Raw genomic sequence first — 27,517 nt, 5'->3', positions numbered from 1 at the left:
CCATTATAAGAATGCTGTCAGAACACATTTTTCAAGAATGTCAGTTTAAGTTCTTCATTTCATTTGAAAATACGTGAGAAACAGAAATCAGGTTCCTTCTACAGAAAAGGAAAGTGGGTTTTCAATCCAGCAGCAATAATACTTGTCTGCATAGTGCAGTCACATTCATGTCTAAGCACTGAGAGCTTCCCAAAGCTGCAGCCACAAACATGTGACAAATATATTCAGTTTCTCTGTTTGTTCTGTATCACAGGCAGATAATTTGCCTACCTGTGTCTGCATTTAAAGATGTGCAGGCACCTGTCTTTCAGCCATGCTGAAAATGCTTCTCTAAGCTTCAGCATTTGGGAAAGCCATAAAGCAGAAATGTGCTCCCAGGCTGGGGCTGCTTTTAGGGACAAACAATGGGATGATCAATTCTGCTCCCAGTGCTCCATGTGGAGGGTTAATCTAAGTGGCCTTCTGGCCTTACACTCAGTAATTGGAGGAACTGCTCAGAAGATGATGCAGTTGCTGTGAAAATATACCAGCAATGAAATATTTTTCAATAGGTTTTAGCACTAAGACCCCATGGTTACATATGAAATTCCCTGGTGGCACAGGTGGGCTGGTGGAGCTGCTGCCCTGTGTCTGCTCCAGAAGAGGAACCCTGAGTCACTGCCTGCTCCCAGCCAGCACTGGGGTAACTGAGTCAGGAGAACCTGAGTAAAAACAGCCACTTTTAATGGGCTGTTTCCAGAAAAATCAGCACAGGTCACCCCCGAGACACTGGAGCTTCTGTGTGAGCACAGTGATGCATCCTCAGGCAAGGCTCTTCTGACCATTCCTCTTTCTGGATGTAAAGGGAATATTTAACTGTCTGGAAAACATACAGAAAGAGAGAGATGGGATGTCAATGTTTTATCAGTGCTAATTTATGGTTTTCACTCTACTCAAAAGCACAAAGCCATAAATGAATCCTGGAGATCATCTCAGAGCGGTACCCATGCTCACTCTTCACACTGTTCTGTAATATGCTCTGCAATGCCACCAACTTTAGTTGCCTTTTTCTGCATTTATGCACTAATAATGTAAAAATAAATACAAGTGCTAGTGTTATTTAAATAACAAAAAAAAAAAAAAGGATTTGGCACAAATTATGCCAAATTTGCTCATTTCTAGAAAAATTAATTTTGGTTACTTTGTGTTCCGTTAGCTTTTTTCAAGCCTGCATGAATGAAAGCCCAGGCTCAAAGGAAAATTTGCATTCTCTGTTGTTTTGCTGATACTAATTTATCCCAATGGAAGGCCTGTAAATGATGTTAATCTTGACAAGCTACAAAGAAGGGCTACAGGGATAATTACCCACCATATTTCTCAGACTCAGAAAATACACAGAAATTGGTAGGTACCTTAGCTGGAGCAGAAGCAAGGACTTTTCTTGAGGTGCAAAGAATGGAGTCTATAAATTATAAGATCACATTTTATTTGTGGAAAATTAATTTGTTCTTTCCCACATAACTGGGAAGACTTGCATTCTTCTTTCCTGGTGCAATACAATCAGGTCCAAAACTCATTAAGAAAGTGTTATAATATTTTATATATGTATTTATATATGCGTGTACATATATATATATATATATATATACTATATACAAGCATGTATGTAATTTTATGTATTAATTATATGTAATTTATATAGAGGTGGTTATTGGCAGTCTGAGGGAAAGATAGAAAGAATTTATTTCTAAAGGTGAATGAACCTTTCACATTCCTTAGCAGGTAACACAAAGGAGTATATCCCTTCTTTTACCACTATGTCTCACTTCTGACAAAAAACATCCTTACATTAAGATGTGCTAATCAAAACATTTCCCCCCCTGCTCCTTTATGCTCAGTTATAGTAAAGGTAGAATTTGCTTCTTGGCACTTGTAAAAAAAAAAAAAAGTAACTATTATATTAAAAAAGAAAACTGTCAAGCAAATGACAAGGGATTCTCAGTGCAGTTCTGGAATTAGAAGAGAATCAAAAATGAAACTACCAGTTCCAAGGGAGCCTTTTAGGATTCAGTGTTGCTGTACAGATAATAAGAAAGTTTTTAATTATAAATCATATTTGCCATTGCAAGCAGTCCCACTGAAGGAAGGAGGAAAAATGCATAGACAGCTCAAGCCAAAACAGAGCCCTCTGTGTACCTGTTTTGCACATTTTGATTCTGATTAAAAAGCAGATCTTATTCGTGTTAAGAAATGGGAATGGAGATATTGCAGGCAGTATGTCTTTTGGGGTTTTCAACAACTTTCCAGGCACACTGAAACTAACATCAGCTTCTGTAAAACACTGGGTACTTTGTGAAGATATATTTTGTTGGAAAAGTAACATCTAGAGAGCCAGCTGCTATCAAACAAGTATGTATTATTAACAAAGGACTCAGAAAGCCTTCTGCTCACAGGAGTAAAACAAATATACAATTTAACCTAAGCTTCAAATTTAATTAACTACAAATAAAAAACCAAGCTGTTGTTTTTTCACAAGCAATTACACCTAAATATGATACTGTAGGTGCATATGAATTTTTCATATAATCATTTGTGCACACAAATAAGGCATTTATATAAGCATGCACAAGTCTTGTCAGCTTGGTGGGCTTTCACCTCGTGCAAGCAACACGCAGTACAAAATTCAGATCACAGTTCTTCTGGAAACATGCTCATGAAGTTCTCTGTACAGAGCTCTCGTAGTTAAGAGATCAGAGGAGTGTTTCTGGCACAGATGATGTGCTGTTCACATCATTGTGGACTCTGGTGATGACAAACACTGTGCATGGCCAGGGTCACATCAGCTCAGGGCACTCCCGGCCGCAGGGACAGCTCCAATGGTGTCACCCTGCTCTCCCTGTGGGGACACTTTGAGGCCCTGCGTGGTACCTTGGTTTGGTTCCCACCCCCCTGCCTGCCCTGTGCTCCTCTGGCTTGCAGAGATGGACCTTTGGTGGGCTGATGGTCCCTGGGATGGGCTGGAAGCAGCTTCAGAGGAGCTGGGCTCCCCCTCTTTCCATTGTCACTGTGTCACTCAGCTCAGGCAGAGGAGCTTTACCTCATAACCTCAAATCCATCTGAGGCTAAATACAGGTGAGCACTTTGCTCTACACCTGAGACCAGCCCACTGATCTGACTTATTTCTGTCTGCTGACATGCAAGCAGAAGCCAGAATTTATTTCTGGCAAATTCAGCTGATATTTTTCTTCTTCAATAACATTTTTTCTTGTTCAAAACCATACTTTTTCCATCTCGTTTTCTGCTCTTATGGTCTGGAAACAAGACCACACACATGATGCAAAACTGGAACTATTCATTTTTGTTAGAAATAATCTAATCACTAGAATTAAAAAAAATTCTTGACAGGTGACTCATGAAATCCATAGAGAAGTAAAAAATATGTTCATTAATCTAATTCCTCTGCTTATTTAGAATGTACTTAAAGGGAAAAACTTGTGACTCGTGGGAGCAGTCTTTTCTTCTGGGAGTGGTCATTTTGAAGACAGAAAAATTTGAATAAAGAAAGAAAGCTATTTCTGTGTGAGAAGATTAGCAGCACTGCTGATAATACAACAACCTCTCTATGCAATCCAGTAGTGAGATCTACAAAATTTCTTTCTGGGGCCATTAGAACTGTTTAAAGTGCTTTAAGGCAGGTTTTGTGTAGAGTTGTTGCAGTGCATTGTTTCATGGCACATAATGGAAACTCTATTATGTGTGTTTTGACTGTGCTGCACAGCTGGGCACCTGCCTGGCATCTGCTCCAGTTGGACTGGATTTTCCAAGTCCTCCTGCTTTCCCTTGCTTTTTCCTGGGGCTTTGTCCAGGAGCTGCTTCATTTGGGTCAGGGAGGTTGGGATGGTTTCATTCTTCAATTTTCTATAGAAAGCTCTGTGGTTAAAGAACACCCAGAGGATTTAGGCAACCCGTAGCTACCTCTACCTTGTGCCTCAGCAAATTTACTTTTACTCCATTCAGGAAGAGGAGGACAGACCCAAAAGTCCATGTCCCACATCCCAGGTCAGGGCAACAACAACTTTCTCTTGGCTATACAGGACCAAATTTATAAACCAGTTTTCTTTTGGTAAACTTGTTAAGTTGACTCTTAACCTTCCTCGTTTTTCACATTTCATTACACTTCCACACTGTGGATGGAACCACATTTTATTCTTGGATTTTTATCATAATTAGTTAAAACTATTTACCCTTAAGGACAATTACAATTACTCTTATGAATGGGTACTTTTTATTTGTAAAAAATTGATTTTGCAGTGAATTTCAATGATTTGACACAGTATTCTGACCTTATAGTTCAATAGAATTTTCAAACTGTTGTGATTTAAAATAGCAAACTCATCTTATATTCTTATGATTTGACTAGGTGAACAAATGGGAGATCCAAGATGCAATAGCTGCAATTCCAGCTGAAAGTTTGGGAAGGGGCAATGAAATAAAAAATATGTGCAGGTTGTTTGCATTATGTTTTTTGCCAGTATTAGCATAAATCCTGTTTTGAAATGCTTGTGATCTTGGAGTTGTACAAAGAACCAAAAATTATGTGACTCTGGAAAAAAAACCTCCCAAGAATTTAAAAAAAAATATAGGCAGAGAAGGGAAATTAAGAGGACAAACCTTTGGAGGACAAAACTTTGGTTTTCTTTGTGTGGAGCTGGAATATGTGATAGTGTAGGGGCTTAAATATAAGGAAAGTATTCCTGTTGGAAAGGGCAATTTCTCAGTGATCACACAGAGACAGATGAATCCAAGTAATGAATGGCATCAGGAAGAGGAAAGAACTCAGAGAAGAATGTGGAATAGAAATCTGAGAGATAGCTATATTTATCAAAGAAAAGAAGTGAAAATTACCAGTGCTGGAAGATGCAGATGATTACAGAGGCAATGAAATCCAACAGGAAAGGAAGCTCAGAAAGCGGTGGTGTTAATGAAATCTGATAGATCAAGAAGAATAGAAAATGTATTTTGCTTCAGGTGAAGGAAGATTTTGGTCAAAGTAGTTCATTTTGGTGTGAAGAAGTCAAAATGGATCAAAGATGGAGTTGAAAAGAGAGAAAATTATGGAACTAAGAAAGCAATGGCTGGACATGGAGAGTGGCTGTAAAGGAAAGCAGAGCTCAGAGAAGTCTTTTCAAAGACAGTCCAGGAAACACATGGCACAGAAGAAAATTACCCTGAAAAAAGCTTATTCGAAAACATAGAAAGTGAGATGAGAATATGAATTGTTGAAAGAAAGGGCTAAATGGATTTAAAAGCAGATGGTTATTTCTACTTTTTTTTTCCTGCCCCACAACAAAACAGTGCACCATATAATAGTTAAGGACTTTTTAGTTTGATTTTCACTTTAAAAAGTAAATTTCATTGGGAGGGTGGGCAAAACAGTAAAACTTTCAACCAAATGTTCTTTGGAGTGGAAAAAGAACAGGTGATATGTTGGGTATTTCTTGCATAGCTGGAGTAGAAAGGAGACAATGTCATGGGGAGATCCAGGGGACCTGGGTGAAGCCTTCACCCAGTAAAATTTTATCCAGTAAATAAAGTAAATAAATGACTTGTAAAACAATTTATAGTTTCTATCATAGTTTCAAGAATAACATAGATAAGAATAGAAAGTGAGACAGGCCTTGCAGGCAGAAGGGAAATAGTTGGTGCCCTGTATTTTTATTTCACTAAGTCTTGCAATGCCATCTCTTAACATTGCTCTGAGAGGGAATCGTTGTCCACATCCAAGTATTATGAGGATGTTCAAAACTTTGGAAAGCAGAATGCTTATTACATAGATACAATTATATTATCTAATATTTATATTTTAAGCATCCTTGTCAATGCAGTGATGTTTAAAATATACAACGTGAAGCAGGCTCTGAAAGCTCTCGTTTCTTTCTGGTGACTCTAACTTATAGAAAGTGATAATTATTGTTTTCTGTTATTTGAAATAGTTAGGCAAGATACATCCCCCTCTAGGTGGGAATGCCTCACTATCAATGTAGATGCATGCTTTCCAGTTTTTGAGGGAAAATACTTTATTTCGGTGGGGCTTGATGACTTTATAGTTGTTTTCCCACCTCAGCGGTTGCATGCAATGATTTCGGGAGCAGTGGGTGCGCTCACTGAAGAGCTGGCTGTTGGAATACACACCACAGGCATCGGCTGCCGCTGCCGCCTGAGCGGCCCCGCCGCCATCGCCCGCGTCCCCTCACGGCGGGGCCGAGGGGCGGGGCCTGAAGGGGCAGGGCCTGGGCGACCCGGGGGGCGTGGCCAGGGCGGTTGCCTTCCCTCCCCCGGCAATGGGCGGGGCCGGGTATCCCCGCTGCCCGCCTCTGTCGTTCGGGGCGAGTCCATTGCGTCCCGCGCGGGGGGAGCTCCGGACCCGGATGCTGTCTGCCGGTCCGGTTCGGGGAAAGAAGGAGGAGCGGGGATAGCGCCTGTGGATCAGAAGCGGGCGCGGCCCTGCAGCAGCCGCGGTGGCTGATCGGGCGGGGGGAGCCGCTTTGTGGGGGCGGCTCTCCCCTCCCCCTTCCACCCCCCCTACGTCCCGGCGGGGGATGGTGTGTCCCGCAGCGCGCGCCTTGCTCGCGCGGTTCGGCGGCTCTGCGGGGGGAGGGGGACGGGAGAAACCCGGGCCCCGGTGGGTTTTGCAGCGAGCGCAGGGGAATAGCGGGCAGGGGGGGAGCGCCCGCTGCTGCCGTCCGGGACCATGTTGGCGGACGACGAGGAGGAGCTGAAAGTCCCGGAGGAGATGTTCAAAGACGTCAAGTTCTTCGTGGTGGGAGACATCGACCCCAAGGTACCAGGTCATCCCTTCAGACCATTCCCGCCTTTCCCTCCGTCTCTCCCCCCATGCCGACGGGAGGGGCACTGTGGAATCGTCCGGCTGCCGCGCGCGGGCTCGAGGCTCGCGCCGCCTCACGGGGAAAGGGCGGGAGTGGGGGCAGTGCGCGCCGGAGGGACCGTGAGGGGTGGCCGGGGGGGGAGGGGAGGCGGCCGGTCCCGATCCCGGTGCCGATTCTGGCACCGATCCCGGCTGAGCCCGCGGGAAGCGCCGCCGCCGCCATGGGAGCCGCGGCCCCGCCGCGCAGGCCCCGCTGGAGCCGCCTGAGCGGAGGAGGAGCGGGCGGAGGGACTTCCTGTGCCGGGCCGGGCGGGCAGCGGGGGCAGCGGCCGCTGCTTCTCCCGACTGGAGCGCTCCGCAGGCCTGGCCCCTCCCTGTGCCCGGTTCCGTGCGGGTACACGGGGACAGGCCATGGGGAAGGCTCGTCACGGGGGGCCGGACTGGCTCTTCCCTCCCGCCCAGACCTTCCCGCCTTGGCGCGGCCCCGGGCACGGCCCTGGTACCGCCCCGGGCCGCCCGGAGCCGTGCTGCTGTAGTTTAGGCCAGGGGCCGCCCGCCCCTCTGGCAGCGCCCGGGGTAATGCAGGTGGCCTGGCCGTAACACTCGTGGTGGGCGAAGGTGGTTGAAACAAAGTTTTTGTGGCGTGTCCAATTAGGCAGGTGTTTGAAGTGCACCCTACGGACAGCTTTAGGACAGCGGCTTCCTGCGAGCCGGTTACTGTATGCTTCACGCTGAAGTTAAAGTCTTTGCCTCTCTGGTATTTGCTGCAATAAAGTCTCAGTTCAGCGTTGGGTTCCTTTAGCATCCTGTCCTGGCACTCACTGAGTCTCGGATGCCTGTAAGTGACCTGGACTCACAGGCACTGGCCTGTTCAGATGGTTTTCATTCCTATTGTGCTAAAAGAAATACAGTTAAGGAAGAATACAGCTACAGATCAGGATGAAAACTTATTTAGACAGGTCTCTAGATATAAAATTTAGTTCTTAAGCCATTAAGTCTTTACACATAAAATTTTTAATAGTGGCTTATCACTCAGATAACAGATTCCTGTACTTACCAAAAAACTCTACAACAGCAATGTTAGTCTGTGTATGAGGACGAGTGCAAAAGTCCTGTAGCACTCTGGCACACCATTTATCATAGGAGCAGTGTCCTGCAAAGCCTGCTCTTAGTTGTGTGTTGACATGGGAGGACAATGAGCAGATTTCCCATAGAGCAAGTAGACAAGCATTCTCTTAAGCTGGTTTTCTTTCTCGTGTTAAATTTTATTCTTCTTTGCAGTCAGAGTCATTGTCATAGGGCTTTGATTCAGTGCATTGAATTTTCGGCTGCCTGGCTTGGCAGACAGAGGTGTCAGTGTGAGGAGGTGAGCTGGGCTGGGCTGGGCTGAGTTCAGGGCCAGCTCCTGGGAAAACCCTCTGTACCAGCTCAAGCCCAGCTGGCAGCTAAGCACAACACAGCTGCTTTCTCACCCCCACCCTGTGCAGTGTAATGGGGAGGAGATTCCAAAATTAAACTTACAGGTTGAGATATAAAAACAGTAATAATTGAAAGCCAGGTAAGGTACAATGTTAATGGTAAATAATAAAGGTGAGAGAAAAGGAAATAAAGGAAACCCCAAGCAAGTGATGTGCAATACAGTTGCTCACTGTGCACTGACAGATGCCAGACTTCATTCCTGACTCCAGATCAGTCCTTTTTAGGGGTAAATTCCCCAGTTGATATCCTGGACATGACCTGCTTTCGTGTGGAATATCCCTTTGGCCAGTTTGGGTCATCTGTCAGGGCTGTGCTCCCTCCCAGCCTTTTTTGTCCCTCCTCACTGGCAAAGCATGGCACAAAAATAGTCCTTGACTTAGGATAAACACTGCTTAGCAAAAACCAAAACATCAGTGTGTTATTAACATTATTCCCACTCTGAATCCAAAACACAGACCTGTAGCAGCTACTGAGAATAAATGAACTCTTACCCTTGCTGAGACCAGGATACCCTCCTATGAGTGTACCCTGGGGCACCTGAGTGTGAGGAGCTTTTATCATTTATGTGTTTTGAGCCAAGACAGAATGCAGGAATTGTAAATCAAACTCACATAGTTCTTAAAGTGAAATTTGTCCCATGACTGATATAAGAATACAAATGTCTTTGGCACTTTTTACTGCTACCAGTGGATGCCAACTTGATTTTTTCCTCCTTCATCTTCTGGGGAGGAGCACGCTTTGATCAGCTTAAATTTCTAAATGGCTTCACAGAAAACCAGTTACTGTAATAAATATTAAAACAGACCTAGCACAAGTGAGTATGTTAATCAAAACAAATCCAAGAGCAAGAGGAAAAAAAGTTGTTTTTTTTTTTCAGGTGAATAACTGCATACCTGCTGCCTATTAAAGCATGTGCAGCATTAATTGGAAGGGAAGCAAAAGTCTGGAATTGTGCTGAGGTGTTCTCTGGCAAATGAGGGAGAGTCGGGCTGGTTTTCAACTTCAAATCCATCCCATTCCATTGGGTGCATTTTGCTGCTCACACCTTCCTGAGGCTGATCAGTAGATGTCAGCTCCTCTTTTTGTTTTAATAAATGCTCTTCCTGCTTTCCTCAAACATAAAATCCCAAACCAGCATGTTTTGGAAACACCAATTAAAATCAATATTTCCTTCAGAGAGAGATAAAAAGTAATGCAATGCAGCACAAGGTCTTTGAACAGGATATTTGGGTTTTGGTTATCTTGTTTAATTTATTTTTATATGTCCGTTGTCTTCTTAATTTTGAACTATTCCTCTTGTTTCTTCCAACACAGATTTCAGTGAGAGAGAACATGATAAAATTTTTATTTCCCCCTCCAGACAAAATTAATTTAATGTATAAACCAATACTTAACATGCAGGATTTTTATAGTGTTCATATTAAGGCTTTTCAGCATTATGTTTTCTAGTTTCAGGTACATGGTTGATATCAGTGTGAGTTCTTTAATTGTGCCAATACAACTTTTCAGTGCAGGCACTGCTTAATGTGAAGAAGTTGTGTATTCTGAGAGGAGTTTTGAAGTTGATGTGAGCTAAATTGGAAAGAACCTTTTTTCATGACACATAAAATAATCAAATGCATTATTATCTATCATAGCGTTTAAACTACATGAAACTGGTGTAACTTTTTGTATAAGCAGATGCTTTGCACAAGTTCTGTAATGCAACATTGTTTTGATATAAAAAAATCATACTTTTAGCACATTATTCATAGCTGCTTTGTGATGCTGTCAGATTTGGGTTCTCAGTTTTCGTGACGTTCACTCCTTTTTTAGCCTTCCCCTAAATGAGCAGTTGAATGGGATTGTAACTCAGGGGGAGCTGTGTGAGACAGGGAGCTCATGTGCTGAGACTGTTCCTAAATGCCTTCTGGTTTCAAAAGTGTTATTTGGATTTAGCTTCTCCCTTTGGAATGATAGCATCCTGTATTTCTTTATGGATTTCATGAAGGAAGGTGTATCATGGTTTAAAGGATTGGTGTGCAAAATGGAAACATTCGCTCCTGTTTCTGGCACTGGTGAGAACAGCAAGCTCATGATCAATTTTCTTGGTTATTTTAGAGTATTTCTTTTGGTAATATTCATCCATTGCAGAAAAAAAAAAGTTGACTTTTGTTTTCTTTAATGGAGTTTTAAAGTCAGGTACTTCAGTTAGGAAGTGCCAAAATTGCCTTCTCAGTAAGTGGTGAGGGAAAGAGAGATAGAAAGTGGTTTTTCTATCTCTGTTTTTCTACTTGGCAGAAATGCTTTATGAAATACCTTGATGCTGTTTTGAGAGTCTCTTTTTCAGTGCTTCTTTGTCCTGGTGAGTGTACAGGGTAGGGAGTAATTGCTTAAGGACCAGTTAATTAATTAATGCTTTGGTGAATGCATTGCCTTGCTCAGTGCTGTTCACTGCTGTGGGCAGAGCTCTGTTTTGCAGGGAATGTCCCCAGCAGGTTTGCAGGGACAGACATCTGTCCTTGGCAGGTTTTGGAAGATGAACACCAGTTTTATTGTAAATCAAAGGGCAATGAAGCAATGATCTTAAATGGCATTTTTAACTTTTGAACTCTTTTAGACTGTAATGTTTAAAATATTTTTTCTCTTCCTCCCCTCTGCACTTCACTACCTCTGTTACCCTCTTAGTTTAAATGAAAGTCCTGGTTTTGGGGCACAGGGCTGGGTTCCTCACACAGATCTCTACAGCAGAGCTGAGAGAATGCTGAACTCTTAAAGCAGCACCTGCTATTTGGGCCTTGCAATTGGGAGTGAGCTGTGCTTTGGTAGCTGGGAGGTGTTTTCCATTCTCAGGGCACAGCAGTGGAGTGAAGCACTTCAGTTCCAGCTCCTCAAGGTACTAATTTAGGGAGCATGAGTCCTACTTGTTGCGTTTTCTTCTGTATTTCACAAAGTCACTTACTCCTTAGAATTCAGCTTCTTACTGTAAAGTATATTCAAGCACTTCCAGAGCTACCCTAAGCAAAAACAAACATTTAGAAGACCTTTCCTTCCCTCCATGAAGAAAATTATTTTAATACATTTTTTGAGGAATACATGTTTTGGAAAAACCTTTCAATTCCCCAATTCCTACTCTATCATCAATTATTTTGAAAAGTAGCTCTTCAGATGCAATGATGAAAATATAGAAGAGGTGTAAACCTTTGGCAGTCAGGTTTTAAATGTGTTGGGCAATTTCAGGAAAAGTTCTGGCACCTACAGGAGGACAGCCAAGAGAGAAGGTCACATTCATTCATCCATCCAGTGTCAGTGTCTTCTTGCAGGAATGTTTTTCTCAAATAAAAGTTGCTAAAAATTGCTCTTCTCCCTGTCCTCTTTTGGGTTTAGGTTATCCAACTTCTGAAAGCTGGGAAAGCAAAGGAAGTTTCTTACAATGCACTGGCCTCACATATTATTTCAGAAGATGGGGACAATCCAGAAGTTGGAGAATCTCGAGAAGTTTTTGATCTCCCTGTGGTAAAGGTGAGTGACTCATCCATGATATTATCAAAGTACTGACATAGATCCTCCATTCTTACCACAAAATATTCATCTTTGGATGATGACTGAATAAAACATTTCTTTAAAAGTCTTCCATTCTTGTAACACAAACTTTTATCCTGACTTGCAGATTCTGTTACAGTTCTGTTCTCTCCTTCTGCTTGTTGCTCTGTATCTATCAGTGGTGTTGGGTAATTTTTAGTGCTCTGCTTTGGATTTTTTTCAGATTTTTCTCTCAGTCATCTGTGAGATGATGTCCTGTTCTACTTTAGAAGTATTTCTGAAGGAAAAGTTCTTAAAAGCTTTTGGCAGTAGAAAACAATTTAGAATAAGTAGTAGTTGAGGAAGGTTTTTTTAAAAACACATAAAATTGGCAAAGGGCAAAATCATTTTGTTCATTCTGCATATATGTACTATGCTAATTATGGACTATAGAAACTTGTAGAAAATTAGGGGGTTTATTCCTCCTTACTTAGTTTTTTTATGGACTTTTTTAGTATTTTTTCCTTTCTTACACTAGAATTACCAGTATTTTGTTACTACTTTCAATAGTAGGGTATTTGTCAGTGAAAAATTATGGGCTTCATCTTTGAATATGTGAACTTGTCACTCTGGAAGTCATGAGAGAGATTGGAAGAAATAACACTGGAATTTCACTGCTGATACCTTTGAGTCCATGATTTTGGGTTATTTTTTCCATATAGGTGCAGGTGGCAGTGGAGAATTTTGATAGGTTTTGTCATGAGAGCTCACCTGACAGTGCAGAACTGTGAATTAACTCCAAAGAATGAAAGGTGCTTGGCTAGGGACTCTTGTGGTTGTACTGGGTGTGCTGGTTAATTTGTAGTTCCTTTTCTGAAGTGGTTTTTGGTGTAATTTAACTTCATAAGCAAGGAAACTGCTGCCATTTTCATGAGAAGGAAGGACATCAACATTGTAGAGAGCACTTCCTGCTCTCTAATGCCACTTAAATAATTTAATTTGCTTCATAACTGCCAACTCATTTGCTGGAGGAGAGCAAATCTTTCACTAATGTCACTTGGCTTGACCTGAAAACATCACAGCATGATCTGTAATCAAGGAGATCAGGCTAAGTATTAAAGGGACTGGAAGTCAGAGGCAGAAGTAGCTGGTTATAGGGAAAAAGGAAGATTAAAAACTTAAGGGAAGAAAAGATGTTGTTTTGTTGTTGTTTTTTCCCTGAGGACTGAGGAGTTCGAATTTAAGTGTTTTTAGCTATTTTTTGTATTATGCCTTATAGGGGAAGGAGAGTAGCCAGAACTGGGCCACCATAAACACGGAATATATTCTTTTGTTTGTCTTTAGAGGAAAAGTAATTCCATTCTGAATGTGATGTCACTCTTTGCCCATTCTTCCTTACCTGCTGCACTGGGACCAGTGTCCTACATCTCCTCCACTCAGTGCCACCTCCCTGTGTCCCTTTGGGCCCTTCTGTCCCAGAATACTGTCAGGTATCACTGCTCAGCAGCCAGCATTGTTCTGTCTTTAGAAAACTCATTCTGTGTAAGGCTCTGGTTCTGCACTCCTTGCTGATGAGTGTAGGGTGGGATTGTCTGAATTATTTTTTCTTGCAAGTAAAAACTGCAGAAAGGGGGTGGATGAATAAATAATGTAAATGACATGAGAGAAGGGGGTTGCTGCACAACCTTTGAGCTGTCTTTATGTGAACTCTTGCAAATAAATGAAAAGTTTTTTTTCAGACTAAGTGCAATGTTTGTGAAACACTTAGACTTCCAAAGCTAGGAAATGTATATTAAAACTAGCCAAAGCATGAACTTGGAAGATAGTTCATATTTTGTGCATGTAGACCAAGGATTTTAATGTCTAAAACCAGGTTTTTGGTTTTTTCCAGCCTTCCTGGGTGATCTTGTCTGTTCGCTGTGGAGCTCTTCTGCCGTATCCTTTTAAGTTCAAAATTCTGTAGAAAACATGTTAAAATGGATACCATTGAAGGATTCAAGAATGTGTCAAATAACTACTACTTAAACTTCTAAAATGATCTTTTGTGCCTTGCCTACCAAGCTTGCAGTGTGCTTGGAGCTTCTTTGTCTTCAGTTTTCCTGTCCTTTTGCCTGTTTTGTGCTTCATAGGCACTTACAGGACAGCTGTTATCAAATGGAAAACAAGAGCTGGTAGGTGCAAGAATCCAGGTGTTCATACTAGGAATTCAGGCCTTAATGTGCTTCAGAGATTCAGAATTTCTGTTTTATACCCAATAGTGTAAGGTGTGTGCCTTTGCAACTTGCTGTGTTTCTGTGATGTGGTCTAGGCTAGTGATTTTGGTCATTTGTGTCTGGACATAGTAAATGTGTTTGTTGTGCTTTCATCATCAGGATGAGTGTTTAGTTGCTTATCATACATGTCTCTAAACCTTCTCCCTGTCCATGAGGAGTGTTTGCCAAAAAAAAAAAGCTTGGAATTAGCTACATTTTCAGATTTAAGTAACCTAACATTTCTTTATTGATGTTCTTTCACATGAAGAAATTGCACTATTAAAAATTTGTTTTCCACCTGCAACCAGGGTTTTTAAAAGGCTGCTCTAAGAGCTGACGTTATTGGATACCCAGAAGAGAAATAAACAGATGAAACAATGGAATGGTGCAGTCCATAATTAAATTGTAGCTATAAATGTGGGAATGTAGCTCTCAATGGCTATTGCTCAGGAAGTCTTTATTGTGGGAACATTGGAATGGCCAAATGAAAAGACCAGGTCTCAGTAGTGACTTGTTCTTCAGCTGCATGGAAGAAGGAAGTTTTGTACACCTGTGAGCAATAAATGTGTCCTTGGACCTTTGACTTCCTAGCACTTCATGTCCTTAGAACATTGGTGGGTTTAGGTTGTACTCTGAGCCTTATTGTGCTCACTGAAATGGGTTGTTAAGGCTTTACTTCGTTTTAGCCTGTTTCAGTGTCTTTATGACTTCTAGTGCAGTGACATCTGGCCTTTCATTAGGGATTTAGGTACTGCCATAATGAAACAAATACAATCATTAATAGGAATAGCTTAGCTTTTCTAGCTGATTGCCTTTGGACCCTGTTAAGCCAGAAGTTTGAGATTCTGCATTTTTGTATTTAGTTTGTTTTAGTTTGATAATGGTCAAAGTGGTCATTGAATTTCTGAAGAAGCAAGTCCTAGGAACATCTTGTGTCAGTTAGACATATGGATCTAATAAGAGCTTTAAGGATTTTATGTTGCCTTACCAATTCTGGTGCTTATTTGATGGGAATTTCCCTGTCAGTTGCTAAAGGTAAAGTTTAATATAGAAAGATTTAATACATTGTAAAAGCACAGTAATTTTTTTCTATTTTAGTGGAAGTTGTTTTCACCAGAGGGAACTTAAGATGGCAGAATGTTCTGCTGTGCTTTGCTCACTGATGTGTGCAAAGTCTGACTAACCTGCAGTGGAAGGGAAGTGGCAGAAAAACAAAGCTGGAAGCAGACTCTGAAGAAGGAAAGAGTTTCATGTGTGAAAACTGTGGCTATAATGCCTTAAAGAGGGCTGGCAATTTCTTTTGCAGCAAAAGCAAGAGTGAGGAGGGTGTGGTTTTCAATGGTCTTGTATAGATAAAAGAGAATCAGAGCACTTCTGAGCTTTTGTTGATGGCAGGAAGAAAAGTGAGTTTTGCTGTATTCCCTCTGTTTTATTTTATTGTTATGCTGCTTGTAACTTTTATAAAGGAGTCTCTTTCACTCCTGTTCTTTAGAGAGTGCAAGCTCCAGGCAAACTGATGGACCTCCTAAAAGTTAAATACTGACTGTCTCTGCTTTATGTGCTGGCAGTAGGTACTCAGGCAGGGAGTAGACACATGTGCACTTTTGAAATATCCAGTAATGAATTTCTGCCTTGGATGAAATGGAGAACAATTTAGGATGTTCATCAGGCTTGAACTTCTTGAGGTATTCTGGGTTATGGCAGTAATTTATTCTGAAGTTTTAAAGTGCTCTCAGCTTTGTCACCAGCTTGCTGTGTGCTCTCTTCTGGGCCTCAAAACATGAGTGTTGCTGGTGCATCTGTCAGCATCACAGGAAAAATAATTTTGTTTCATTTAAAAAATCTCAATGTCTGCATGTGACACAATGTACACCTGTTTCTGTAGTCATTTTTTTGTGACAAATGTGCATGGATCTCAAACACAAGATCATATGAAAGTGTGGAAAATAGGGGCAAGTTGCAGAAGTCTGATGGTCCATCTGTCTTTCCCAGGTCAGTTCTGGTTTAGAATGTTACCAAAATTGATCATAATATTGATGGTGTTCTGATTCACTTTGTACATCAGGTTTTTTTCTCGATGCATAAACTTTTATTGCAAGCAGACAATGTGCTTTCAAAGATGAAAGTTTTGGAATGGTCAGGTACTTGGTATGATCTGAGAAGTACAGCATAGACTGTTTCATTTCCTTCTAATGTCCCTCAGGAAACTTATCCAATAATTTTGCATCCTTGACACCTGCTTTCCAGTGTAAATGGCTTTTCTCCAGAATCATGTCAGATTTTTTTTGGAGTCACTGCTTGTCTCTCTCAGGTAAGAAGTGAATCATATTTCAGTCTACTCCAGTGTGCATTATATGTGGGATGTTTGCTTTTTTTTGAAGAGAGATACCAGTCTTTCTGTTGTACTATGACTTTTTTCCCTCTTTGTTTCCTCTGTCTCTGCAGGTTAAAAATTACTCTTTAATGGTTTTTCTTGTGTGTCTTTGTCACCCTTTTTTTTCCTTTATTACTTTCTTGCTAATTTGGTATTTAAAAGTGATAGGTAATACATTAGCCAGCCTTATAAATGGTGTGCTGTGGATTACTGAAATTCTTGCAGCTGAAGCCAGCTGGGTGCACAGAGCTAAAAGGCTTTTCCACCTTCCTTTTAGGTTTCATCTGAAGACCGAAATACGCTGTGGGCTTTGATTACTTTTTATGGAGGGAATTGCCAGCTGAGCCTCAATAAGAAATGTACTCACTTGATTGTGCCTGAGCCAAAGGGGGTAAGAGTTTATTACATGTACAGTTCTTGTTGTAGCTCTCATTTGCTTTCAAGTAGTCAAAATTTTTCCATCTGCCTGAAGTTAGAATTCTTAGCACTGTTGATTAACAACTAAATTCAGCAAAATTAGGCATTGCAGCTATTCAGTTTGCACTTATTTTCTGCATGGCTTTAAGCCTGATTAATTTAAAGGATGTCCAATTTCACACTGGTATTTGAATTCCAGTTTGAATAAAGAATTTTATTCTGTATCTTGTTTGTCTTAGCCTAATTTTGATATGTCACAGTCATTAGTGATTGTGATTATATTATAAATCCACAGATACAGAATCAGTGAAGAAAAACAAGGGACAAAATTGAAATATTGAGAAATAAAACATGGGCTGGCACTGGGAGAAGAGAAAGTGTGGCTATGGGAAATGAGTGCTTGTCCTTCTTTAAAATATAGGAGGCTTTGTAGGGCTGGGTCCTTTTTGCTGAATATGTGTGTGTGTTGTTTTTTTTTATTAAGTGCTTGATATTTCTTCTGTGGACTGTTTAGAAGGGTGTATTGAACACCATTCTAGTTGTCCCTTCCATCACAATAAAATACAATGCTTGGGAAAACTTTATTACCTAAAATTTTGTTTGTAAGAACCAATGAAATACATTAAGAATCACACCTTAATAGCTTACTTAAAAAGCTTAAATAAGAAGCTTTTTAGAACAAAGGATGTTGTCTTTAGCTTGCCAGTCAAGAAACTTAAAGAGATTTTAGCATTCTCTGTCTGTAGGATACAAATATTTTAATGCACACAGTCATGGAATTGGAACAATTTTATGGGATTATTACTTTCTGCTTCCAGTCCTGCTGCTCTGATACACTACAAGGGAAACTGCAGCAGTTTGTAACAAGAGCATTTCTTTCACTATGAAAACTTACATGATTGCTCTGAGAGGATTACAGGATGAGAAAACAAGATTGTTAATAATTCTTACCAGAATGAAAGAATAAAATCTTGTGTTGGCAAATAAACTTGATTATAACTCCAGTCTCTTTATTGTGCATGAATGACAGTTTCATTGTAGGAAATAATTTCAGAGAATCACTATATTAACTTCCTCTGAATGTGCTTGTTGTTAATTTATGTTGTTTGACATAAAAGCTCAATCATTTCTAAATATTAGATCCTGAAGTAAGTTTCAAATTCTCGAAAGAAAGTTTTTTTTCTGTAATGTTTTGATGTATGTGAAGGGTTTCCATTAAAGAGGATATTTGAATTAATAGGACACTGATTCTGTGTCTACTCTGTTTATTAGGAAAGGAAACAGTGAAGCTTTAAGATTTAAGATCTATTCCTGCTGAAGTGCTTTTTTTCCAATGATCCACTTTTAAATCTTTGTCTCTACTTTATTATGGAATTCTAACATTTTTGCCCCAAATAGTGGGGCATAATCATAGTGGGGCTGGTTCTTTTTTACTTTTTTTTTTATAGTGGATAAAACATAAACTATATTCAGACTTGCCTTAATGTCCTCCTAAAATCATGTGCATTTTAGTATTGACCATGATGTTCCTCGCTGCTGGCTTGGAATATTTTGATGATTGGGTTAGAGAAGAATTTTGCAAGTGGAGACATTAATCTTCTGCAGTTGTGCCTTCTGAGTCCTTTGTAGTGTAAATTTGGAGAATTTGGTTTTTTTCATTTTAATCTCTTGGAACTTGTGGTTCTGCACAGTAAGTCCTGTTGGATCTGGGTGAGATCACTCTCTGGTATTGGACAGTGTCCTTGTAATCTCCCTCTCCATTCTCTAGCTCTGATGTTAAAGAACTTACTTGTGATTGTTTTTGTCTTTAAATCTTTCTTTTTCCTCCTCAGGAAAAATATGAATGTGCTTATAAACGGAACAGCATTAAAATTGTGACCCCAGACTGGGTACTGGATTCTATAGCTGATAAGAGTAAAAAAGAGGAGACTCCTTATCATCCTCGTTTAATTATATACGAGGAGGAAGAGGAGGAGGAGGAGGAAGAGGAGGAAGAAGCAGAAAATGAAGAACAAGATTCACAAAATGAGGCTAGTACTGATGAAAAATTATCAAGCCCAGCATCTTCTCGAGAAGGATCACCTTTGGGTGATCAAACTTTTTCACCAAAATCTACTACTGCTGATAAGGCAAAAGGGGAACTGATGTTCGATGATTCTTCCGATTCCTCTCCAGAAAAGCAAGAAAGGAATTTGAACTGGACACCAGCTGAAGTCCCACAGGCATCTGCAGCAAAGCGTAGGTTGCCTCAAGGGAAGGACTCCGGGTTGATTAATTTGTGTGCCAATGTCCCACCAGTGCCAGGTAACATTTTGCCTCCTGATATGAGAGGCAACCTCATGGCTTCAGTGCAAGGTGCCCAAAGCTCTGACCGCCAGGAAATGATGGCCACGTGGAGTCCAGCCGTGCGGACGTTAAGGAATATTACTAATAGTGCTGATATTCAGCAGATTAATAGACCATCAAATGTAGCACATGTAAGTGTTGGATTTTTAATTTATAAGCTATTGGACTTTTTCTTAGGAGCTATAGTGTCCAAGAACTTCAGTTTTCTTTTGCTGTTCTTAAAATACCCAAAGTTAATATTTCCCCTTATTACTTAAAATTGTAGCCAAATTAGTAATTTCCCTGTAATAAGTAACTTAATTTCTAGCAAGTTCACAGAATGCATTTGGAAAAAACATATACACAGCTTTACTCTTTCATAACTGCAGCATGGTTTAGGTTTGCAGTAAGGACTTCTTGGTAAGAGAGGGAAAAATATGAATTTAGAATTATTTTGCTAGTTCTGGAAACCTGGTTTCCTATCCTTCTAGATTCTCAGTCAGTGCAAGGAATTATTTATGCCATAAACACATGAAATTGTGGAATTGATTGTTCCCACAGCAGCAGGTTCAGTTCTATACTGCATTGTTCTGCTGGGCATCACTAGGTTGTTCTATAGTGTGCATATTATGATGGAGATGTCCTAACTTACACTTTCTTATGCCACTTGTGTAGTTGAAATAATTGCAGCTCTTGTGTTGAATGTTTTTCTACAAGATAATAAAAAGCAAGTGAGCATGCTGCACCTGCAGCATTGAAATGCTTAGATGTTTGTGAGAGGGAGCATGAGTAAAGGAGGCACTGGTAAATGTTAGACATTCCTTTCACTTAAATAATTGCATTGGTGCCTTTCTTCATGTTCATCTGATGGTAAAACTTTGAAAGGTGCCAGAGCAGTATAGAGGCTTCCAGCCAGTACTTAAACAGTGTGGAGGCACTCAGAAATGTTGATTCTGTGCTGATTATATGACATATTAATACAAAATGGAAATCCAGGCTTTATTTGAAATCTGATTAGATTCCTCTTCTCAGTGCCTTGAATTGCTCAAGGGCTGAGACTTCTGGGCAAGGCCTGAGCAGAGCTGCCAACCTTTTGCTCAGTTGGCCTGCACATCCTCTCCAGCCCAGTCACTGTGCCATCAAATACACATCAGGGGTGTCCTTGTGGAAGTATTTCTCTGTCAGCAATATCTGCAGAGCTACAGGGCACTGGTGCTTGTGTGCTTTGCCTTGTCTCTGTTCACCCAAGGCTGCTGGAGCAGGGGCTGGATGATGATGTGTGAGGGCTGTACCAAGCCCCTCTCAGGCTGCTGGGCCAGCTCCAAGGTTCTGCATCTTAGAGTTGTGAATCTGCTTCCTGGAGGGAGAAATACCTGTTCTACCTTTTCCTCTATAACTTATCTTTTACTTTCTGCCCTGAATGAGTACAAGCCTCAGTGAACCTTATTGGAAAGTTAGTGTTTAGGTTGAAGCTCAGATTTCTACCAAGTAGCAAAATCTGTCATCATCAGGTGTTTACAGATACATAGTTACTTTCTGAATATAGCCATTGAATGCTTTTGAAGGTTTTAGCCATTTATTTTGAAATACATGTCTTGAAGCTTCTGCAATTTTGGCTTTTACTACTTGTTGTGGAGAGAAGCTGCTCACACCGAGCCATGGAAACATTTTTTGTGTGTGTTATTTTTAGTTATTGAATGTTTCTACTGTGGTGCTGCCGAGACACGAGCGATGGGTGATGCATTGGTAATCATGGCTGCACATGGGTGCAATACCAACCACATCAGAATTATTTAATGACACCTGAGGTGTTTTGATGTGCATTGTGAAAACATTTGAGCCACCTCTGATGGAGAGTTGGTGGATGGCTGAGAGGATACAGTAATTGGCTTTGTGCTCTGGTGAGGGGCTTTGATTCATCTCTCACACACACGTTGCTGAAGGTGACACTGTGTGTGTTGAAGTAGTGAGGGTGAAGGAAACAAGCTTTGCAGGATTCATCAAAGTTGATTTCATGTTTAAAAGACTTCATGAATGGCAAGTCTAGAATTTCCTTTTGCTCCTTCTCATTTGTAATAGGTAGTTTATAATAAAATATTTTAATAAATATGTAGAACTTATCTTAATCTATTAGAACTTTGCCTAATTATCCCTTTTCTGATGCAAAAAAATTTGCTTCCTAACTTGTGTCTTCCTGCTGTGAAATTTGCTTCCTAACTTGTGTCTTCCTAGTGTGAAATGATTTTTCTTTTTAGCAGTGGGTTATATGTTTAAAAATATAATTAAATTCTAGATTACTTCAGCACTCTAGTATTCTTAAGTAGGGAGGTTAGATTGTGTGGGGTTTTTTCCCATGAAACCCTTAGTGCTCAGCAGATCAATGTTTCTTTGCTTTTTGATATTGAGATTAAAACACAAGCTGTATTTTTCTGAATTAGTTCAAAACAGCACTAATTAATGAAGGTATCATTAGCAATTTTTAAGTGAAAATAGGACTTTGAAACTAAGATCTGAATTTAATGGGCCAGCGGGATTTAAAAATTAATATTGCAGTTGATCAATGTAATTATTAATATAGTGTTAATAGTCATAATGCTGTTGGAAAAATTATTAATAATACAAGGATGGGCTTTAATCTTAAATTTAACTAAAATGTGCATTGCTGTTTATTAGGAGTCACATGCAGCTCCACTCTTCTTTTTGTGTAAGTCCTGTCTTTTCATTTTGCTATTAGGCACTTAAAGATTTTGTTTAGCTCACAAGGTATTTAGGTGTAGGGTTCTTTTCTTGTAGGAATTGTATTTTCCCAGTAGTTCTTTAAATATTTTTAAAACCGAATGACAACCAAAAGGTCACAAAAATAATCTTTGTTTTCTAGATATTACAATCACTTTCAGCACCTACAAAAAGTTTAGAACAACAAGTAAATCATAGCCAACAGGGACATCCAAATGTGGTGCTGTTTAGTCAAGTGAAACTAACACCAGAGACACATTTATTGCAGCAGTCACATCAAGCACAGCAGCAACAGCACCATCCTCTTTTACACCTTCAACCTCAGCAACTTATGCAGCTCCAGCAGCAGCAGCAGCAGCAACCCCAGATCTCCCAGCAGCCTTTCCAGCAGCAGCAGCCTCACCAGTTTCCCCAGCAGCAGCAGCAGCAGCAAGTCCATCAGCAGCACCAGTTCTCCCAGCAGCAGCTCCAGTTCCCGCAGCAGCCGCTCCACGCGCAGCAGCAGCTGCACCGCCCTCCGCAGCAGCTCCAGTTCCAGCAGCAGCACGTGCTGCAACAGCAGCTGCAACAGCTGCAGCAGCAACAGCAGCAGCTGCAACAGCTGCAGCAGCAGAACCTGCAACAGCAGCAGCTGCAACAGCAACAGCTGCAACATCAGCAGCAGCAGCTGCAGCAGCAGCACTTACAGCGACTGCACCAGCAGCACCAGCAGCAGCAAATGCAGAATCAGGCAGCGCAGCACTTAACTCAGACACCTCAAGCACTACAGCTTCCAGTTGCAGCCCAGCAGCCACAACACCACCAGCAGCAACAGCAGCAACTGCAGCAGCAGCCGCTTTTTGGGCACGATCCAGCAGTGGAGAGTTAGTAATCATTGCCTTCTGATCCTGGGAAAAAGTAGCTAATGACATAAAGTGGGGTAGAATATCAAGAAGTAATACTGTGCTTACAGGATGGGATTGTAAGAAATGCCACTCCTGGCTCAGAACTGTTTTTTCTGATTTTTAGGCAAATACTTACATAATATTACATATAATATTACAAAAATTACAATATTATTATAATTAAAATACTATAATAATACTTATTCTTTTATTCAAATAATAGCTAATGATGATCCAGCAATCTGAAAAGCATGAGAGTGCTGAGAACGTTCTCTTTGCAAATATACAGTTGATACCACAAGCACACAACCTATTTTCAGAACAGTGTTAGTAAATGCATAGCACAATTGTTTAAAAACTTTCCTTTGGAAGACGGGGAGGGGGAAGCTTTCAAACAGCTACAATTTCAGAAATACCAGTAAATTATTGAAGATTCAGTTTTGGAATATTGTTGCACCTTGCTTTGAATTAATAGTAGAACTGAAAGCTTTATGATTGTTTTGGCTGTTCAGAGCTGATCTCTATAAAAGATGAAGTAGTTTTATCTTTTCTTTCTGGTGACCCTTTAGCCCCTCTTCATCCAGGAAAAAAAAACTACTCTGAACAAAATCAGACTCTGGGTTGAGCTGTGCCTTAAAGGCTTTCAGCTTTGGAATTTTGGATCCTACTTTTTCCAAGGAACTTAAAAGAGGTTTATAACCTGGTAATAGGAGGAGGTCAGTGTAGCAAATGTATTTTGAGATGAATTCTTCAGACTTTGAAGTATTTAATTGTTTGTTCTTTATGTGCCAAACTATTGCAGTTCCAGAAGAGTATTTCCTACTGGGCTGTGTCTTTGCAATTGCTGATTACCCAGAGCAGATGTCTGACAAGCAGCTGCTAGCGACCTGGAAACGGGTAAGATTGTGCATAATATAATACAACATCATGTCATAGTCCCTAAATTCTAAAAGAAAACATTGGAAGTACTTCAGCACTGTTCACTCTTCTTTAGGCATCCTTTTGTGTAATTCTTCTGTTACAAACTAAAAAAAAAATATTCAACTGCTGCTGCCCAGAAAAAGTAATAGAAATACTTTAGGTGTGCAGCCTGGTTGAATTAATTGTCTTCAATCAGAACATGATCTAAATAAGTTGCAGCCTTAACTATTTCCCAGTTATTTATGGTTTAATCAGGCAGCTGTAGTACAGCAAATGTAATATAGCATCGCTGTCTAGCTTTAACTTGATTGTATAAAACCATTCTTTTTTGCATATAATTTTGGCATTTAGTAGCCTGTGAGGTATCCACCTGAGTGAATAAGATGGAAGAATAGAGTGTTTCTATTTTTTTGCCAACTTCTATTTTTCAGAAAAATCTGATTGTATCCTTTCCTAAATAAGAGGACTTTGATGTTCTTCAGAAACCTCTGATGGATTTTATAGTTGAATTTTCCCTACAATTTTGCATAATCAAGTAAGCTGTTGACATTTTTAACAGCACTTGTGTTTATTGCTGAGATAGAATTGAATAGTTCATGAAAAATAGTTTAATAGTTATACTGCAAAACATAAGAAACATGAGAAGGGTTATTTTTATTTATATATCTTTATTTTGTTTATTTTTTTCCATTTCTTCTAAAAAATAGACTTTTTGTTCAGTGAAAAGCTGCATATTTAATTTTCTTTTTTGTTTTGAAAATTGTTCTAAAGCTAGATAACAAACTTAGTTTTGGGGGGTAACTCTTCAGTGAAGTGATGCTAATGATGGCAGTGTCCTAAAGGGTGGACTTTCATTTCAGACTTTTTGTTTCTTAATGTAATGTAAAAATAGTTATATCCTAGAAGTTCTGCACTTGCTCTCTTACCAGATCATCCAAGCACACGGTGGGACAGTGGACCCAACCCTCACGAGCAGATGTACTCACCTTCTGTGTGAAAGCCAAGTCAGTAACATGTATGCTCAGGTGAGCCAGCTGGGAACCTGCTGGGTGCATGCTTTCATTTTATCATGGAAAGGCAGGGCTTTGCACTCTGTGCTTCAGGCTTAGACAGCAAATATAAACTTTGTTGTTTTTCTATGATTTGTGGTTTTTTGGGGTACAAACTTTCCTAGTGTATGTAGTAGACTTGTTCCAGAGAGCACCAAGGAAGATGCTGTGAGAAAGAGGAATCTGAAATGTAGAGAAAAACAATTAATATCTAAGTTTTAATTTGTAGAAAAAGTATTAAAAAGAAAGCATGTATTTTGGGTTTTAAAAGCTGTTTGTGCCTGTGTTCCTAGGCTTTAAGAGAAAGGAAGAGATGTATTACAGCACACTGGCTGAATGCAATCTTGAAGAAGAAGAAGATGGTCCCACCTCATCGAGCCCTTCATTTTCCAGTGGCATTTCCACCAGGAGGAAAGCCATGTTCTCAACATGTAAGAAGGAAAAGCTTACTTTGAAAGAATGCTTGCTTCATTCCATGAGCAGTATTAAAACAGAGCCAGAAAGTGCTTTACACATTTCTTTTGCCTTGGAAGAAAAGCTTTTGTTAACCCTAAGGTGCTGTGTTGATGTGGTGCTGCTGCCAGGTGTTTGTTGGTGCTTTGCAAGTGTCCCTGAGTTCAGAGTGGTGAGGAGTAACACCTGCCTTTGGGAGTTACTCTGAGACACTGAGGGGGCAAAGATTGCCTGGCTTACACACAGCAAGGTAGCAGCAATCCAGGCTGCACATTTATAGCAGCAGCACATCGAACAGCATGTGCTTCTTCACCATAACCCTGGATGTTGAGAGGATTTTAAAGGGTTTTTCTTAGTCAGTGCTTAGCAAATACCTAAAAAAGAAGCCTGTGCTGCTAATCAGAGGATAGGAGGTCACAGTTCTGTTGCCTGTGGAATGAGGAGCTGTGAAAGTGGAATTTTATGGAATTGGAAAACTTCAGTTCATTGAGAGGCATCTTGGAATGTACTGTGCTGTATAAACCAAGGTGCCAAAGTATGTCTTGGCATTGGATTTCTTTGTGCTGGATGCAGACATATGGGATAATGGCCTTGCTGATAGCCTGTTCTGACTGGCATAAAAAGAAATACATATTTGGGAAAATTAGAGTATAACAACATGTGTGTTTTCTCAGTGGTTAGTAGTAAATGTAATATGCAATGTAATAAACACGGTTTTAAACAGAAGTACTGTTGCCTTTCCCTAAAGAAAAGGTGAGAATGGCAAAACCAAAAACCTGTCAGGATTAAAGATAATAATGGAGGATGTGGAATTACAGTTCACCACCTATGATCAGCTAGCACAGTTTATTTGGCTAAATTGCAGAGTAGAATACAGTTTTCAGATTTTTAGACTGTAAGATTTTTCAGATTTTTAGAGCAAGTAAGTGTAAGCATTTTCTTGTGTGTGCCTCTATGTAAATAGCAGCAGAAGGAAGATGGCAGACATGGCAGACATGTGAGAAGCAAATTAGCTCTGAGCTCTTCCATAATAATGCTGCGGTCTCTGTAAATAAAAAAAAGCTGACCAGAAGAATGAAAATGATTCTTCCTGAATCAGAGCTGTTACTAGAAGCCTGAAATTTTTATGTATAAACAAATCACTTTTAAATTGTACTGTTTGTATCCTGCAAGCCACGCTTTAATTGAGTGCTTTATACACCATGCTGTGCATTTCATTGTAATGTAAAAAGTTAGTCATGGAAACATATTTTGCATGGGAGTGTTTTGTAAGTGCTATCAATGTTCAGTTACTTACAAGTGTCTTTCTGCCTGCAGATAATCTCAGTGACAGGATTTGTTGACAGTGACAGAGATGACCTCAAGCTCATGGCCTACCTGGCAGGTGCCAAATACACGGGCTACCTGTGTCGCAGCAATACAGTTCTCATCTGCAAAGAGTAAGTGCTGCACTCCACAGTCCCTGCTTTACACTCCTTGCTTTCTCAGCAGCCTTTTGCCAGGTGGTGCCTCTCTGAATGTGAGGTGTCACTGATACATTTTATGAAGATCCTTTCACTAGGATTTTTCTCCTGAGAAGCTGATAAGCTTCAGAAAAGAAATGTAAACAATGATTATCTGATGGCTGTGGAATGTGATCTGGATATGGTTTACCAACAGGTGCATCTTTGATTGGTTGCATGTGAATTGTTTTTAATTAATGGCCAATGAAAGCCATCTGTGTTGGACTCTCCAAGTCTGTCACGAGATTTTATTATTCATTCCTTTCTGGCTTTCTGATGTCTTCTTTCTTTAGTACAGTTCTAATATATAATTTTCCTTTAATATAATATATATCATAAAATAATAAATCAGCCTTCTGAAACATGGAGTCAAGATTCTCTTCCCTCATCCTGGGGACCCTCAAACACCACCACAATGAGGTGCTACGTGTGGCTCGTTATAAAATTGTTAATTGTAATCAGTTCTGCAGTTAGATAACAATAAACTTAGTGGTGTTATTTCTTGAACTAAGTTGCAGCACATATTAAATGATAAATTTGGCCTTCTGAAAATAGGCAAAGCAGAAGTAATTTCTAACTTTGATATTTTATAATATTACTAAGTGATGCTCTTAGATCATCCATAAATAAAATACCTTTTTTAATAATTATTCTAAAACATTGGAGGAGGGAAAGTTTAAATCCAGGTCTAAAGATTCCATTTCCAGCAGAAGTTTGCCCCTGACTGGCTTGTTCTGACACATAGAACAAAACCATTTT

At 40.2% G+C, this 27,517-nt stretch overlaps 1 protein-coding gene across 2 annotated transcripts in view; it reads left to right on the top strand.

Moving 5' to 3' along the window:
- Positions 1 to 6,671: 6,671 nt before the first annotated feature.
- The window catches only part of PAXIP1 (PAX interacting protein 1), a 31,553-nt gene continuing 10,707 nt past the window's right edge, over positions 6,672 to 27,517 (top strand). Inside the window, exons 1-11 of one of the 2 annotated variants that reach the window (XM_064703890.1) lie at positions 6,672 to 6,820; positions 11,711 to 11,845; positions 13,737 to 13,780; positions 16,345 to 16,408; positions 16,749 to 16,862; positions 18,721 to 19,365; positions 22,218 to 22,812; positions 23,636 to 23,730; positions 24,684 to 24,779; positions 25,097 to 25,234; positions 26,574 to 26,695. In XM_064703890.1, coding sequence (XP_064559960.1) covers positions 6,731 to 6,820; positions 11,711 to 11,845; positions 13,737 to 13,780; positions 16,345 to 16,408; positions 16,749 to 16,862; positions 18,721 to 19,365; positions 22,218 to 22,812; positions 23,636 to 23,730; positions 24,684 to 24,779; positions 25,097 to 25,234; positions 26,574 to 26,695 — 2,138 coding nt within the window. In that variant the 5' untranslated portion in view covers positions 6,672 to 6,730. Of the gene's footprint in view, positions 6,821 to 11,710; positions 11,846 to 13,736; positions 13,781 to 16,344; positions 16,409 to 16,748; positions 16,863 to 18,720; positions 19,366 to 22,091; positions 22,813 to 23,635; positions 23,731 to 24,683; positions 24,780 to 25,096; positions 25,235 to 26,573; positions 26,696 to 27,517 lie in introns of both variants that reach the window. The other variant, XM_064703889.1, reaches the window with a different exon arrangement.

The sequence above is a fragment of the Zonotrichia leucophrys genome, chromosome 2, assembly GCF_028769735.1.
Source record: "Zonotrichia leucophrys gambelii isolate GWCS_2022_RI chromosome 2, RI_Zleu_2.0, whole genome shotgun sequence".
NCBI classification, from domain to species: domain Eukaryota; kingdom Metazoa; phylum Chordata; class Aves; order Passeriformes; family Passerellidae; genus Zonotrichia; species Zonotrichia leucophrys.
This window is presented reverse-complemented; position numbering and strand designations above follow the sequence as displayed.